At 43.3% G+C, this 15,501-nt stretch overlaps 2 protein-coding genes across 6 annotated transcripts in view; one reads left to right on the top strand and one right to left on the bottom strand.

Annotated features, from left to right (window-relative positions):
• Window positions 1-830: 830 nt before the first annotated feature.
• On the bottom strand, window positions 831-2,908 carry neflb (neurofilament light chain b). Its single transcript, XM_031849563.1, has 3 exons — window positions 1,719-2,908; window positions 1,401-1,525; window positions 831-1,287 (listed from the first exon to the last, which is right to left on the bottom strand). The coding sequence occupies exons 1-3, from the start codon at window positions 2,853-2,855 to the stop codon at window positions 846-848; spliced, it is 1,704 nt and encodes a 567-aa protein (XP_031705423.1). The 5' UTR covers window positions 2,856-2,908; the 3' UTR covers window positions 831-845.
• A 1,108-nt stretch (window positions 2,909-4,016) lies between these two features.
• The window catches only part of cabin1 (calcineurin binding protein 1), a 35,038-nt gene continuing 23,553 nt past the window's right edge, over window positions 4,017-15,501 (top strand). For 2 of the 5 annotated variants that reach the window (XM_031849561.1, XM_031849559.1), the window contains exons 1-27: window positions 4,017-4,196; window positions 4,849-4,907; window positions 5,007-5,099; window positions 5,216-5,329; window positions 5,644-5,778; window positions 5,896-6,076; window positions 6,185-6,314; window positions 6,422-6,571; window positions 6,898-7,199; window positions 7,301-7,478; window positions 7,568-7,695; window positions 7,991-8,208; window positions 8,448-8,520; window positions 8,836-9,026; window positions 9,143-9,280; window positions 9,427-9,615; window positions 9,720-9,962; window positions 10,076-10,229; window positions 10,325-10,440; window positions 10,603-10,764; window positions 12,141-12,347; window positions 12,495-12,640; window positions 12,808-13,069; window positions 13,311-13,481; window positions 14,528-14,617; window positions 14,748-14,908; window positions 15,006-15,103. In XM_031849561.1, the coding sequence (XP_031705421.1) occupies window positions 4,905-4,907; window positions 5,007-5,099; window positions 5,216-5,329; window positions 5,644-5,778; window positions 5,896-6,076; window positions 6,185-6,314; window positions 6,422-6,571; window positions 6,898-7,199; window positions 7,301-7,478; window positions 7,568-7,695; window positions 7,991-8,208; window positions 8,448-8,520; window positions 8,836-9,026; window positions 9,143-9,280; window positions 9,427-9,615; window positions 9,720-9,962; window positions 10,076-10,229; window positions 10,325-10,440; window positions 10,603-10,764; window positions 12,141-12,347; window positions 12,495-12,640; window positions 12,808-13,069; window positions 13,311-13,481; window positions 14,528-14,617; window positions 14,748-14,908; window positions 15,006-15,103 (4,033 nt within the window). In that variant the 5' untranslated portion in view covers window positions 4,017-4,196; window positions 4,849-4,904. The other 3 variants (XM_031849560.1, XM_031849557.1, XM_031849558.1) reach the window with 2 other exon arrangements.

Genomic DNA, 15,501 nt, shown 5'->3' with positions numbered 1-15,501 from the left:
ATTCTGAAAGAAATTAGCACGTAAAACTATGTATCCATGCTTGTGAAAGATAGTCACAGAGCTTGGACATTAAATATAATTTTCTGCGAATATGTTCATTTGTGACACTTCATTGCAACGGTTTCTGTTAAAGATTACAAATGAAAAGCTTGTTCTGGGTTGAAAAGGCTTCAAGGCTTTATTAGAGTTCAATGCAGCACATCATGGATTTAAAGCAGTAAGTGAGGACTTAAGGCATTTCAAACTGGGTATTGCACAGAGAGTCTGCAGGCATGTATTGGTGACTGTAAAGCACACAGGTGTTAGGGTTGCAAACAAATCTCCTCAAAGCAGAATTTCTAACTCAGACACTCACATCTCACATACTATCTGATTAGTTTTTATAATGTTACATTTCTTTGCTGTAGTTTGCACACATGCTGTTGGTCATTCAAGTTGTTCATACGGAGAATTTGTTCACCAAAATGTTTTTTTTGGGGTTTGAATTTGAGATATATTTGTACATATAGAGCACCAGCAAAGACATCCTTCAGCTACAATTCCAGCACGTATTTTTAAAGCATTTAAATTTTAACTTTTTCATCTGTTGTTTTTCCATTTTTCTCTTCGGCCTCCACGTCTTCTTGTTTTTTTGTTTCCTCCTCCTCCTTCTCACCCTCTTCATCACCCTCTTCCTCTTTCTGCTCAGCATCCTCCTCTTCTTGAGGTTGGATCTCTTCTCCTCCTTCCTCCTCATCTTCTTCTCCATCCGCTGCCTCACCTTCTTTATTTAAAAAACCATGTGAGGGGAGAAAAAAGTTAAAATGAATTTGCTACTACACATATGCGCAAATAAATTAAACACACTAACCTTCTCCATCTGCTTCTTCTCCCTCTTCTTGTTTTTCCTCCTCCTCTACTTCCGCCTCCTCCTCCTCTTTCTCTTCATCCCCCTCTTCTCCCTGATCTTCCTCTGCTTCCTCCTCCTTCTCTTCTTTCTGCTCTTCCTCTGCTTCCTCCTCTTTCTCCTCCTCTTCCACCTGTTCTACCTCCTCCTCCTCTTCCTCCTCGTGAGGAGGGCTGGCCTCAGCCTGCTGTGCTTGGCTTGCGGATATTGTCTCCTCTGTGGAGAGTGATGAAGTATAGAAGCGGGAGCTCATCAGGTATGGAGCTGCAGAGCTCAGCTGAGACTGCACGGAGAACTTTGTTCTTCCGTAGGATGGAGCAGCGTACATGGCTTGGGAGTAAACATTGAAGGACCCTGGTCCAGTCACATTTAGACGGTTCTCCTCTCCCTCAAGGAGGTTCCTAACAGAATAGGGAAAATATGACATCATATAAATGAGAGGCAGAAATATTGATGGTATTAATTTGAATTACAACACAATTTTAAAAAACTGTAACGTGTATAATACTTGTACCTGTAGGCTGCAATCTCAATATCCAAGGCCATCTTCACGTTCAAGAGGTCCTGATAATCTTTCAAGTAGCGAGCCATGTCATTCTTGTTTCCTCGCAAATCTTCCTCCAGTTGACTTATTGTATCCTGTATAGAAAAGTGACATGTGAGTGGAACACTATGGGCTGGAAGCATATTGCGTCTCTTAATCTTCGGGGTATCACTGTGTGCTCTATAAGTGGTCACACTGGCAGTAAGACTCATCTCTATTGCAAAAATAAATTCACTGAAATCATTTCATTATGGAAATAGTGTCTTCTGGGCTTTTTCTGTTACTCACCTGCAATGCAGAGATCTCAGCACTCTGTTTCTCCTCCACATCCTGTAGTTGGTTTTCAAGAGCTTGATTCATCTCACGACCGGCATCGATTTCCATCATCCTAGCTTTGAGAAGCCGGCGGTATTCTCCAGCCTCATCTTTGGCATTACGTGCACTCTCTGTGTTGCGAGAAGTGCCCACTGTCATCACATTCACCTTGTTGCAGAACCATTCCTCAGCGGACTGAAGGTTGTGATGTGCCACCTTCTCATACTGAACACGGATGTCACGGAGAGCAGCAGATAGGTCAGGTTTGGCGACCTCCATCTCCACTGACATCTCTGCGCTGTACTGTATTTGGGCCTGCAGCTCTGCAATCTCACTCTCGCAAAGGCGCTTTAGGAAGGCCAGCTCATCCAGCAGGGTCCCAACTCTTTTCTCCAGCTCAGCCTGGCCCAGTGTAGCCTCATCTGTTTCCTTTCTAGCATCCATGAGCCTGCCCTCTGATTCCTCTCTGCCAAGCACTTCGTCCTCGTAGCGTTTTTGCAGCTTACTAAACACGTCCTCCATCTCATCCCTGTGGTCCTGGGCTGCTTGCTTCTCATGGTGGGCCTCATCTACAGCAGCACGGAGCTGGCGGATCTCATGCTCATACAGGGCCCGAAGGTTGGATGGCTCCGTGTGCCTCTGCCTGAGCAGCAGAAGTTGAGTCTCCAACAACTTGTTTTGCTGTTCCAGTTCATGGACCCTCTCAATGAAGCTCACAAAACGGTCATTCAGGTCCTGCAGCTCAGCCTTCTCCTGGGTCCTAAGTACTTTGAACTCAGAGCTAACCTGGGCTGCTTGGTCAAGGCGAAGCTCGGTGACAGCTGCAGACACTGGAGCAGAAAGCACAGAGGAGTAGCTGGAAAAGGCTCGGTTGTGTGTTGGATAACTTCTGCGTAAAGATGCATAGGAAGCTATTGGGGCAGCGTGGCTGGAGTAGGCAGACCTAGATCCTATTCCTCCTCCAGCTCCATATCCTGCACTGCGCACAACTACCCTCCTCTTGTTAGTAGAAGGGAAGTAAGGACCAATGCCGGTGGAAGTCATGACTTGAGAAACGGCCTGCTCTATGCCTAGGAATGTAGCTGGGTTGACTGCACAGTGAATCTGCATTACACTGGCTTTTATAGATCCAGTAATGACTGTGACGTAAGCTATTTTTTGCAAGCATGCTGACAGAAGGAATTGATAATGGTGCCAGCTAGCCAGTCTCAGCCAAGAGAGAGATGGGGTGGGGTGACTGAGGATGAGTGTGGGGGATGGCGGAGGCGGGGATAAGCTGTGGAGCAACAGGGGACTGCAACAGACAGGGTCACTGAGGACAAAACAGTATACACTGTTACTCCTAAAAACTGCGGAAGTTCTCACAATTTGCCACAATAAATCCTGACAAAGATATAATGTATCTGTTATGACACTGTACAAACTCTTGAAATACTGCCAGATGGAAGAGAGGAGGAAACGCCTGCTTCGTTTTGCACCAAATGTCTGCTGTGTGTTAGAAAGAATATTAATAACAATATAACTATGATTAAATGTCACAGCAAGCCAATGCAAGCAAATCAGCTAAATACCAAACTTGGTAAATCCTGTGATTAAATAAATACCACCTCAATCATAGAGAAATATTTTTACTGGATTATAAATTAAAAGTTTGCCCTCTAGTGGTTATTATTTTACCATACAGGTTACACATTACACATGCTGACTATAAATGTATAAAGCAGAATGTATCATTTCTGATGTATAGGAAATCATTCCCAGCTACCTGGTTATTCCTTGATTCAGCTCATATGAATTGCACGTATATATATATATATATATATATATCAGAGACTATAGGTTGTGCCCTGCTGTAGCAATAGTGCAGGCTATTGAATATGTTGTTGCATAATTGAAAATTAAAAAAAACAAAATAGCCTTGACATTATGCTGCAAGGTGTCTTTTTTGGTATCTCCACAAAGGACTACAGGCTAATATATGTACTTTAAGATACGTTTTAACGATTTTGACAGGTTTGAAAACGTGTTTTTAAAATTATCAAAATGTACAGATCTATTTAAGTTTGATAATTACCTTGGTGTTCTTTTTTCTTTATTTCAATTAGCAATTTCAAAGCATTTACCTTTGTGGTAAATGTAATTTTAGTGCTATCAGTATTGGGACTGTGGTTTCATCCAATAACATAACATATGATTGGTCACATGCATACACCCACAGCGTATTGACCAATGAGGGGCGACCTTACTAATCGGCGGGTAGCAAATCGCATGCTGTGACGCAAACATTCGTAACGTTAACAACAACAAAGGATGAAGAATAAATGAAGTTCCAAACTTGCTTTGTGCTCGTTTGTGACACATGTCCACATGTGACAGCAGTGTTTTTTTAGATTTTGCTGCCTTGTTGTAGAAGTAGCAACGATACAAATGCGGTTAAAACGGGAATGAACGGTAAGTCGCTTTGCAAGTGATGGACACCCGGTAAAACAATAACGTTAGCTCACGTTAGCTCACATAATGTGTCTGCTAATGTCAGCCATCTCTAGCGGTTAGCTTAGACTAATTTGAGCTGTTAGCAGTTGAATTCGCTAACGTTAGCCAGAGAGGAGATTATATTTGCCAGCTGGTCTGTGGCGTTGTGTTCACCAGTGAAGCTTTACAATGTTAACGTCGCTTGCTCGGGACAAACTGCAGCAATTCCATACAGCAGAGCTAAGCTAACCATGCTAAGTTTTGAGCATTTTGGTGAGGTTAGCGTTAGCTAAGTTAGTCGGTCCCAAGCCCTTCTCGATCAGCAATTGTGTCGAGCGATATCAGTTGACTACAGCAGGTTGCATTGATCTTGTCTTTGTCGAGTTGGGGTTTATTTAGTCAGAAGCTGTCACACACACTGAATACTACTCAAAATGAATGAATGAATATTATAGTGGCCTTCGACTAGAATTGGTAAATAAAAGACTGTGGAGCAAGTCTTTGTGGGTCTGCTGACGGGACATGCAACTAAATGCTTTTTTCACGTAACGTTGCTTTATTTTTTTGCTGAATTGTTGTCTTGCCTGCTTCTATCTTCTTCCTTTTGTTTGGTTTCCATACATTTCTATAGATCCAATCAAAAGCTACAAACCGTGAAGGTGGAAGCTCTGCTTGCCAAGTATTAAAATGGTAAGGCTGTAAATCATTGAGTGTATCCTCTGTAGCTGTTTTGTTACAAACTCCCCCTCACAAGTTATATATCTGCCTCTTCTTCTGTGTTCTTTACAGATTCGCATAGCAGCACTGAACGCTGCTTCGACAGCTGCAGATGAGTCTCAAGACCCCTTGAGAAGTAGCAAGAGTCGGACAAAAGAGGCTCAGGTACTGACAGTATGCAGATGAATCGGCAAGATTAGGCCTATCTGCTGATGCAGACGTTGTTTTGTCTCTAGAGATATAAATAACTTGTCTCATTTTTCTTCTATTTCCGTCTGCAGGAAGCTGAGGCGTTTGCTTTGTATCACAAAGCTTTAGATCTGCAAAAACATGACAAGTTTGTGGAATCTGCCCAGGCCTATCATGAGCTTCTCAAGACTCCACTGCTCAAAGAGGTAAAATATCTCACAGTGTACTGTCCTGGTAATGCTCTCACACAATCGCATTAACACACCCCGTTTAGTCATCGAGGACTGCCGCTTGTTTTGGTGTAGACCGAATTCTGCATGATATCCAGAAATGGCACGGATTTATGATGTGAAAAACCCTAAATAAAGCTTGATGAGTAACTTGTTTGGTTCTTGGTGACACTGTTGGATATGTTCATTTGTTATCAGTTTTCTGCTCTTGGTAAGCTTTCCTTCATATTACTTGAGGTCTTAAGGTGAACACTGTGTTTGGTTCCAAATTTAAATGTATCCTATTTTAGGCCATGCCCTCGGATGATCAGAAAGTGGGTCTCAAGCATCCCGGACTGATGTTGAAATATTCTACTTTTAAAAACTTGGCCACTATGGCTGCATTGCGGGACGATCTGGAGACTGCTATGGAGTTTTATTTGGAGGTAAAACAAGTTTAAGTTTAATCATTGTTGACATTTCACTGCTTTATGTTACTCAATGCTTCATTTTGACTCTGGTGAGTGTGTTCACACCACATATCTGCTCTGTTCTTTTCGCAGGCAGTGATGTTGGATTCCACTGATGTGAACATGTGGTACAAAATTGGTCTGGTGGCTGTGCGACTGGTGCGCGTTCCTCTGGCCCGACATGCCTTCGAGGAGGGATTGCACTGTAACCCAGACCACTGGCCCTGCCTGGACAACCTCATAACTATTCTCTACACACTCAGTGACTACACCTGTATGTAATCCATCATCATAAGCTCTTCGCTCTATATCCTCTCTCATTACCAACGCAGAAGCTCAAGTATAAATAGATCACTAACTATCATCTACATACGTTTTCCAGGCTGTTTGTACTTCATCGCTAAAGCATTAGAGAGGGATCATTGTTACACCAAAGGCCTGGTGTTGAAGGAGAAAATCTTTAAGGAGCAGCCCTGTCTAAAGAGGGACACAATGCAGATGTTCATGAAATGGTGAAGCCAGCTCACTTTTCTTTATTCCTCCATTTGTTAATATGCTCTAGCTGCAGCGCTATACTTTCACATCACTGACAAACTTCTGTGGTGTGGGTCATTTGCAGTGATGTGTCTATTCACTATGTGGAAGTGGAGATGGAGGAAAGCAAATCCATTGTGGAGGAGGCACTGGAGTTACGGAAGCGCAGACAGGCTCTCTCTCCCTCTGAGCCCAAACCTGACCTTGTCCTGGTTCAGCCCATCCGCTGCCTCTCGTGAGTTATTTTAAATGTTCTTGTCACATTTGAGCTTATGTTATTTGTCTTTCCTAGGATAGACCAATTATTTCTTATAATAATAATAATAATAATAATAATAATAATAATAATAATAAAGCTAGAGAATGCAGAAACGGGGTATATTTAACTTAAATTCTTGGTTGAGCTCCACTGACATCAAAGTAAGCAATTTTGTGAACCTTTTTGTGAACTGTTTTGAGGGTCCTAATATCTAGTTTTGCCCAATATTTGTCTCCTGTGAAGCTGTGACCTCCTTTTTCCAAGACAAGTTGAGCTAATATTAATCAACTGTTGTATCTCAGATGGAAGCACGTGGGTGAGAGCCTTCTGGCAATGTACAGACATCAGACCACATGTGAGCCACCTCGCCCGAGTCTCGGCCGCAGAATTGATTTGTCGGAGTACCGTGACCCAAACTTTCTCCAGAACCTCCCCCAACCCAGCAGCCCCGTCAGTATGGTTCAGACCACCGTGCTGAGCAGCAGCCCGAGCTCGTCCCTGCCACCAATGGCCCTCCCTGAGCCAGTAGTGCTGCCCCAACCCAGCACTCAGATTGCCCCAGCCCAGACCACTGTGGAGGTCACCACTTCTGCCCCACCTGTCGGTAAGTTGTTTATAAAGAGGAATCTCGTTTTGATCCACTGTATAGCTAATATTCTATGTGTTTTTTGTTTTTGTTTTTTTTATCCTACTGTATGTTCACAGTGACAGCAATAGAAGTTTCACTGATGGATAAAGTGAAGAAAGCTCCGAAAAGGAAACGAGTTGTAGAAGACAGTGGGGAGACAGCCAAGCGGCGCTCCGCTCGTGTTCGAAACACAAAATGCAAGAAGGAAGAGAAGATTGATTTTCAGGAGCTGCTTTTTAAATACCTGCCTTCCAGGTATCTTAACCCTAAACCAAATATACAATGCATAAATACCTCCTTATAGTTTTTGTTGGTTAAAAACAATTTTTGCTTGTTTTCCTTAGGCTGAAGAAGTTTGATCCTGATGATGAGAGTTTGAGTAATCTCGACGCTCCGTGTGATAGGAAGGAGGACATGCAGCCTCTACATGGGAGTTGCCTCCCTGCTGACTCGGTTGAATACATGGAATCTGGTATGTGGTGCATTTTGGATATGTATTTAAAATACACTGTTGTGCCATATTGCTGTATTTATCATGATATAGGTCATTTCCTTATCTCAGTGACAATATCCCTATATAGCATGTTTTCTGGGAATTCAATGAATAGTTTATGTGCTTGTTATACTCAATTTAGACAATAATTGTGTAACATGATATATCTGGATGTATGATTTCATCACGATAAGTTTCCATTGACAAAAACAATAAATCATCTTATTGAATTATTGCCCCGCCCTATTAACAAGCTGTGCTTTCCCTTCTATAGAGCAACAGGATGTCCACAGCTTCCTGCTCAATAATATGACCAATGGTGGTTTACTGGACGTGATGATGCGCTATCTTAAAGCCGTGGGTCAGAAGTTCACGGGGGAGTGGCCTCGGGGGCTGACTGCTGTGGTGCTGGAGGTCCATCAGACCTGGAGGAAGCACAGCAGTGGTCTTCCTAACCCTCTGCTTCGGGACTGCAGCAACCAACACATCCGGGTAAATGACAAGAAAACCGGTTAAATACTTCAACTTCAACTTTATTAGTTAAATAAAGATCGTTTTAAATGGGTGAGACCATTTTGGAATGTCTGCATACTCCAGAGTCTATAGAGGTTTAAATCTTCTTGAATTGGAACCAGTGACATAACTACAGTTTTGTTTTTTTTAAGTCAAAATTGGCTATATATTTTGCACCCACAATAACCTCTGATAATCTATATCTGCTACATGTACAGGAAATGTTGGCAATGAGCTTGGCGTGTATGGAGTTGCAGTTGGAGCAATGGATACACAACAAAGGGAAGACTGGTAAGTACCAGTTAGCTAACCCTCATCCTCTCTGATGCATTACAGTGCTGGACTGCAGTGCGTTGAAGTAACCGTATTCAGCCGGGCTACAATGTCTGTTATTTTTACATGTCATATCTCAAGCACTACTGACTAAAGTTTTAACAAAAATGAATGTTATGATGGCGTTTTGCATTACAAAAATGAACTGACTGGCCTAAAGGGGGCACTGCGATGTCAGTTTTAAACATGATTTGCTAAGTATTGGAAAGTCGTATGGGGGGGGGGGGGACAACGTGCTTACTCTTGGCTTCTTCTATATATTTCCTTGTCTAGTGTCTCCAAGAAGAAGCAGCAGCATTTGTCCCAGCAGTGATGCAGCTGACTCCGAATTCCCTGGGCAGCACTTCCAGAGTGATTTGTTACTTTTGGCCTTAGGTTCATCCCAAAGAGACCTGTTTGAGGATGACTGGCTGGATGTTATGGTGCGCGTCTACTGGCTCAAGGCCCGGTTCTTGGCCCTGCAGGTAAAGTCTATTGTTTGTTGTTTATTTTTGCTTTAACTTTTGATCACATGAGTCCTTTTCCCCCCTCAGCTCAGCCAGATGTGACTTGTAAGACTGTTTTTCTTGTCTTTTGTCAGGGAGACATGGAGTTGGCCCTGGAGAGCTACGATGTCTGTGTTGGCCTGTTGCAGAGCAAACCAAAGACTTCTGAAGGCAAACATTACACCATCAGCCTGCCTAACCTTCGTGTAGATGCAGCAATCTCTGTGGAGGAGGTCCGTGTGCTGGCTGATGAAACATTTTTAGTTAGTCAATTGAACGAGTTATAAAAAAATGAAAATCTTGCCAGTCAGCAGTTAAGATACTTCCAACTGTTTTGATTGTTTCTTTTGTTTGTCTCTGTTTTTCTCCCCATGGACAGATTGACAAGAGGCTGAAGTCTCTGGAGCGTTGTCAGTCTTTGGAGGAGATCCAGCGTCTCTTCGAGTCTGCTGACTTTCACTCTGTTGTGCGCCTGCTGCAGCCCACTCTTAATTACGGCAACCGGAGTAAACCTTTGGAGTTTGTGAGCTCAGCGCCAGAGCGGCCTGCTCAGCTGATGCTACTGCAGGTTGGATGTGCCACAACAATATTGACTGAACCTATGGATCTCTTGAAATGTGTTAATATTGACACTTCTTCATTGAATTTGGTCTCTCTCTCTCTCTGGCCTAGAACGCGCTGTTGAAGCTGCAGGACTACCAGCAATGTTTTGAGTGCAGCGAGTTGGCTCTGAATGAAGCCCTGCAGCAGCTCAACTCTGCTCCAAACAACTCTCCTCCTAGTAAGGAGGAGTGGGTCAGTACTATTGGAAAGTTGCTGGATGGCACCGAGATCTGCTTCATCAAAAACTCTGAGCTTCTAAGCAATGTCCCCCACTTCTCTAGTATGGCTCGACTAGCAAACAATCTAATTCAGGTAAGAAGGGAGCCGAAGAAAACTTTCAGTTTCCTAATACATGTGTTAATGTGACACTTTGATCAGAAACTGATCTGATTCATTCATTGTGTTGCTGTTTTTCGTATTATCAGCTGATTGATCTGAGCATGAACATTTCGGACGATCCCAAGGAGCCTTATTTCTTCTCGGTTCTGCCTTGGATCGTCCTGTATCGCGTTATCAAACACGAGGAGGCTGCTTTTAACTGTATGCTTCGACAGCATATATCTGTAGGGGATGATGAAGGTTTGTTGACTTCTTGTTTTCGTGCCTCTGGGTTTCCCTTGGTGTTTATGCCATGGCAGTTGTCACACCGAATGACTCTTTCGAGTCTTTTTCAGATGACTCAGACACTCCCATGCTGCCCTCCTCCCTGATGCTTCTGAACACAGCCCATGAGTATCTCGGCCGTCGCTCCTTGTGCTGCAACTCGGACGGCGCACTCCTCAAGTTCTATGTAAGTCTGTTTGTAGACTCTTCTCTGCCTGTACTCTATTCTGACTGAATATAAATAAGCAGATTGCATATTTGCCTTTTTTATTTGTGTTACTGTAGCTTAATGCATTTGTGTTAACAATTTGAGCAGTTTGACGGAGCTTTATTCTTATGTTCGTTACAGGTTCAAGTTTTGAAAAAGGAGGTCGCAGCCTCTTCCAACAGTGACTCTCATCCCTACAAAGAGGAGTTGGAGATGGCCTTGGAACAGTGCTTTTTCTGCCTCTATGGCTACCCCAGTAAGAAGAGCAAGTCCCGCTACCTTGAGGACCACTCGTCTCCACAGGTCACTCACTCGCATGATTCTAAACGTCTCTCTGTTCATGTCTTTGAATTCATCTATTGTAATTAGGATGGCTGCTCAATTAATCAAATATTAATCGCGTAGCACGCGATCGACTGTGAACGCGTGCTACGCTCACAGAAAACTCACTTGTGGGAAGCGGTCATGCGACGTACCTTACAGCATCAGCCTGTAAAAAAACTAACGTGAATGTGAGCCGGCAGTCCAGAGTAGAAGAGTAATATACTGTATATTGTTTTTTAACCGTATTTTAAAATATTTGTCCATTAGCAGGAATGTAGCACAACAAGGAAGTGAAAGCAGTGCTCTATTGATTTAACTGTGAAAGTGCAATGAAAGTAATTTGTCCCTAAAATAAATAAATAATCACGATCTCAATGTTGATAAACAATAATCATGATTATCTTTTTGGCCATAATTGTGCAGCCCGAGTAATTCGTTTCATGAACTTGAGGTGACTGCTGCTCGGAAGTTAATCAATTTAGTTACATACCGCAAAAGTCAATCTCAGCTATGCTTGCGTGACCCTTATTTTTATTTATTTTTTTTTTTTTAACCAATATATATTATGTAATCTAAAATGTGAAACAAACAAGAACACTCCAGTGTGGCAGAGCTGCTATTTAGATAATAGCCAAAGGGTGTTGAAGAGGCGGTGAAATAGTGAGGAGGTGGTGAAAATGGCTCAAGGCTTTGACTAATTGGTATGATTTCTCACAACTGCCAATGACGCAAACATGTGCCCTCATTGACCCGCACACAACGCAGAGCTCTGCTTCATCCATTAGTGCTGTTATGTGGGCTCGTAAGGTACGCACGTCTGGTGTCATCAAATTAAAATTGAGGCGGTGAAATGGCATTAACGGCATAATGCCATAAATTCACTGAGTAAGAAATGTGAACGCGTTTAGATCAACCGCAAACAACATACAGGCACAATCGCATCTGCTGCACCTCACTTACTGTTGTCCACTGCTGTCTCCACCTATTCAAGCTGATTTTAAGATACAAACATGTTTAGCTAATCTAGCCTTGTGAATAGCTAAATTCTATCTAAATTTAAAAGATATCATAACTCTGATGATATCCTGAGATTGTAACCACTGGAGTGACTCATGACACTGTGAATCTTGGTTGAGCCCCTGGTCGCTTGTATTTTTGTAGTGCATGTGTCCAGCCACCAGGTGGGTGTCATTTCAACAGTTGAGTATCGGTGCATGTAGAGGACTGACTGTAATTATGCAAACACAGTGCAAGAAGACAGTCCCCAGGAGATCTTGATACCACTCATTTGCTCTGGTGCTGTACAGTGGACTGTGACACCAATGTTTCCTATGGAATCATTCTGTGTTTTGCAGGTTGAGCTGCTGTGGTGTGATGCCCTCTTCATCTTCCAGTATTTCAAACCAAAGTCACTGCCGGAGTTTGACAGCTACAAGACGAGCACAGTGTCTGCAGAATTGGCCAATCTGCTGAGGAGGTTTGCTGGCATCGCCCCCACAAGTGACACCCCCACTCTCACCATGGATGAAGTGGCAGCCTACATTGAGGGCATGACAGAAAAGGTCAGTTGTTAGGCCCACACTGAATGTGAGGAAGAGCAGTGACTCAGACTTCCTAAATAGTTTTTGTCACTCTCTTAACTTCATTTGCAGGTTTGTCACAGAGAATCGTGATGTATTAAAGAATGATTTTATTTTGATCCCTTTAAGGCCCCATGCCTTCCTGAGGGTAGTGCTCCTGCACCTCCGATCATCAATGAGATCTACTACCTGCTGGCTGATTACCATTTCAAGAACAAGGAGCAGTCTAAAGCCATCAAGTTCTATATGCATGACATATGCGTGTGTCCCGACAGGTAGCTCATTGCTCTGCACTAGTGTCAATGATTATTCACATTACAAAATGTCTATTTATGTTATGAATATTAGTAAATACATGTGAATGTGTAGGGTTTGTCATGTTGCATTTTGCCGTGATACATCAAGTGCAGTGACTTTACTCGGAACATGAATCTTTCCTCAGGTTTGACTCCTGGGCAGGTATGGCTTTAGCGAGGGCCAGTCGTATTCAGGAAAAGCTCAACTCCAATGAGCTGAAAAGTGACGTTCCTATCTGGAAGCACTCCCAGGCTGTGCTTAACTGCTTTAAGAGGGCCCTGGTAATAGACAGCTCCAACCTGTCTCTGTGGATCGAGTACGGTACTATTTCATACGCGCTGCACACATTTGCTTCAAGGCAGCTCAAGCAGTGGCGCAACGAGCTCCCCCCAGAGGTGGTGAAACAGGTGAGGTCCATGGTAACAAAGTTATCTTGGTGCTAATCTGTATTCCCTGTCAGTTCATGTTATGTCCACTTTGTGTCAAACTTTCCACGTGTGAGCTAAACGGATGTCGCATCCATCCTGTCACTTTTGCTTGTTCCACTTGTTGTAAATTGATCGATCGCCTTGAGCTAAATTACTCATGAAGGTTCCTGTGTGTGTGTTGTTGTTGTTGTTGTTGTTGTTGTTGTTGTTGTTGTTTCAGATGGTAGAAAGGAGAGACTCCATGTTGGAGACAGCGTTCCAGTGTTTCCAGGGAGCTTCCCGTTGTGAGGGTGACAGTGATGAAGAGGAGTGGCTCATTCACTACATGCTCGGGAAGATCTCGGAGAAACGCAAACAGCCTCCTGTGGAATATCTGCAGCTTTACAAAAAGGTAAACAATTTCAGTTTTACCTGAATCTCTAATTTATGTTTAATGATGAACTTAATTATTGAGATGTTTATTTACTCTGGTATGAGATAAAATGTGTCAAAAAAAATAAAGTGAAGTATTTTAAGACCCCCGTGGCTGAGCTGGCAGTTTGCAGCTCACGATGCTAACAACGCTAACAGTGCAAACGACTCCAACAGCAAACTTATCAGCTGTAACCGCCGTATGAGCGCAGTGCAGAGATGCTGCCATGAGCTAGCCAGTGGGGCAGCTTTGCATGCACTAATATACTATATACAGTATATGAATGCTCTGAATATCGGATAGAGAACATTTTAAAGGATCCTGATAACTGATTTTAGAATTGTAGTAGGATGCTGCTCTCTCACTGGGCAAATACAGAAATCTCGGGTTCTTTAAGCTTAAAAGGTGATTTCCAACACTTCTTCTATCACCAAAATACACTCTGCATACACCAGCATACAGTGTCTGTGATTTTCAAATGAAAGTCTTGATTTAACAACCTGTACTTTTTTTCCATAATGAGAAACATATTTCTAAGTACTTCAGTTTAATGGACAATAATAATTTATAGAAGTCAGTGAGGGAAGTAGAGAACATTTTATATGATGGTAAAAACCAGCAGAAATAATAACCGTACTAGAAGGAAATAAAAGAAAGAATAATCCTTCGGTTGATTGCAGACAGTTCTCTTGCTCTCCCAGGAGTTGTTTCATAACCCGCCTACAGAAACAAAGATCGCTGCCCTTCCGCCCTCGCAAGATGTTTTTTTTCTGAGAGAACAATGTATGGAGTTAGTCATCGGTCTGTTGTTCTGATTAGATCATTGGAGGCAGATGAACCTGTATGATATTAATGTCCTGGAGGTCAGCAGAGGATGAGTGGGGCAGTTTGAACAACGTGAACCCTGATGTCCGCACATATGGCGGTCCTCTACTTCTTACTGCACTCCTTCCCTCCATTTGACCCGTTCATTTGTAAAGCCAGATGATTGTGTTGGCGACTCTCTCTCCTCTTTATATTTATAGGCAGCCCACTATCTGCATGAAGAAGCTGCTAGGTACCCCCGGAAAATCCATTACCATAATCCTCCTGACCTGGCCATGGAGGCCCTTGAGGTAAACTACATGTTGCCTGTAGTTTCTAGTTGTGTCACATTGATTGTGTTACGTTGGATAACTGTCTGAAGGCATTCACATTTAAACACATTGTGCACAAGACATTTGTTTTCTGACTTCTTTCTTCTAGTTGCATTTCCGTCTCTGCGCCACCACTCTAAAACTATTAGAGGGGAATGTGCCGGATCTGGAACACGAGCTCTTGTTCGGTATGCTGGTCGAAGCCGCTATCGGGCCATTTGCCAGGGGGGAAGAGAAGAGCATGCCGAGCATGCCTAGGTCCCTTGAAAAGTAAGCTACAGAGATATAATCCAGCAGGAATTACGAAAAACACATTCAATCTCACGGCTGAACATTCATCCTCAACGTTGTTCTTGATTCATTGCAGGGAGAAACCCCCCTCCATGACAGATGAAGACTTTAATTGCTCGTCAGTTTGCATAAGAAACGTCCTCGGCTCCTCCCATCTGTCGGCTGCCACCCCAGGTCTGACATCCCCGCCTTACGTGGCCACGCCGTTTGACCACGATTACGCCAAACGCAAAACTCTCCGACGGCAGCAGTGGCAGCAGCAGCGGAATGAGGAGCAGCAGGCTGATGGTACAGTCCCAGTCCTAGACACTGTCTCTGGGGTTGGGCTCTTTGCCTTTTCTGCACTGGGACAGGAAGCCCACTGGGGAGTGCGCAGATTGCTAATCACCATGCTTAATGGCTTTGGTTTCAGTTACAATGATCCCCATGCACCGGGTGATTGGGATGTGGTGAAATGGGCAATATGGCTTCTGATTATTTGACTGATTTGCTATGCCTGACAAAGCAAAAACAAATAGATTTGAAGTGTGTGTGTGTGTGTGTGTGTGTGTGTGTGTGTGTGTGTGTGTGTG

This window comes from Anarrhichthys ocellatus, unplaced genomic scaffold, assembly GCF_004355925.1.
Source record: "Anarrhichthys ocellatus isolate YVR2014 unplaced genomic scaffold, GSC_Weel_1.0 scaffold9, whole genome shotgun sequence".
Taxonomy (NCBI): Eukaryota; Metazoa; Chordata; class Actinopteri; order Perciformes; family Anarhichadidae; genus Anarrhichthys; species Anarrhichthys ocellatus.
Note: the sequence above shows the minus strand (reverse complement) of the source record. Positions and strands in the feature narration are given on the sequence as shown.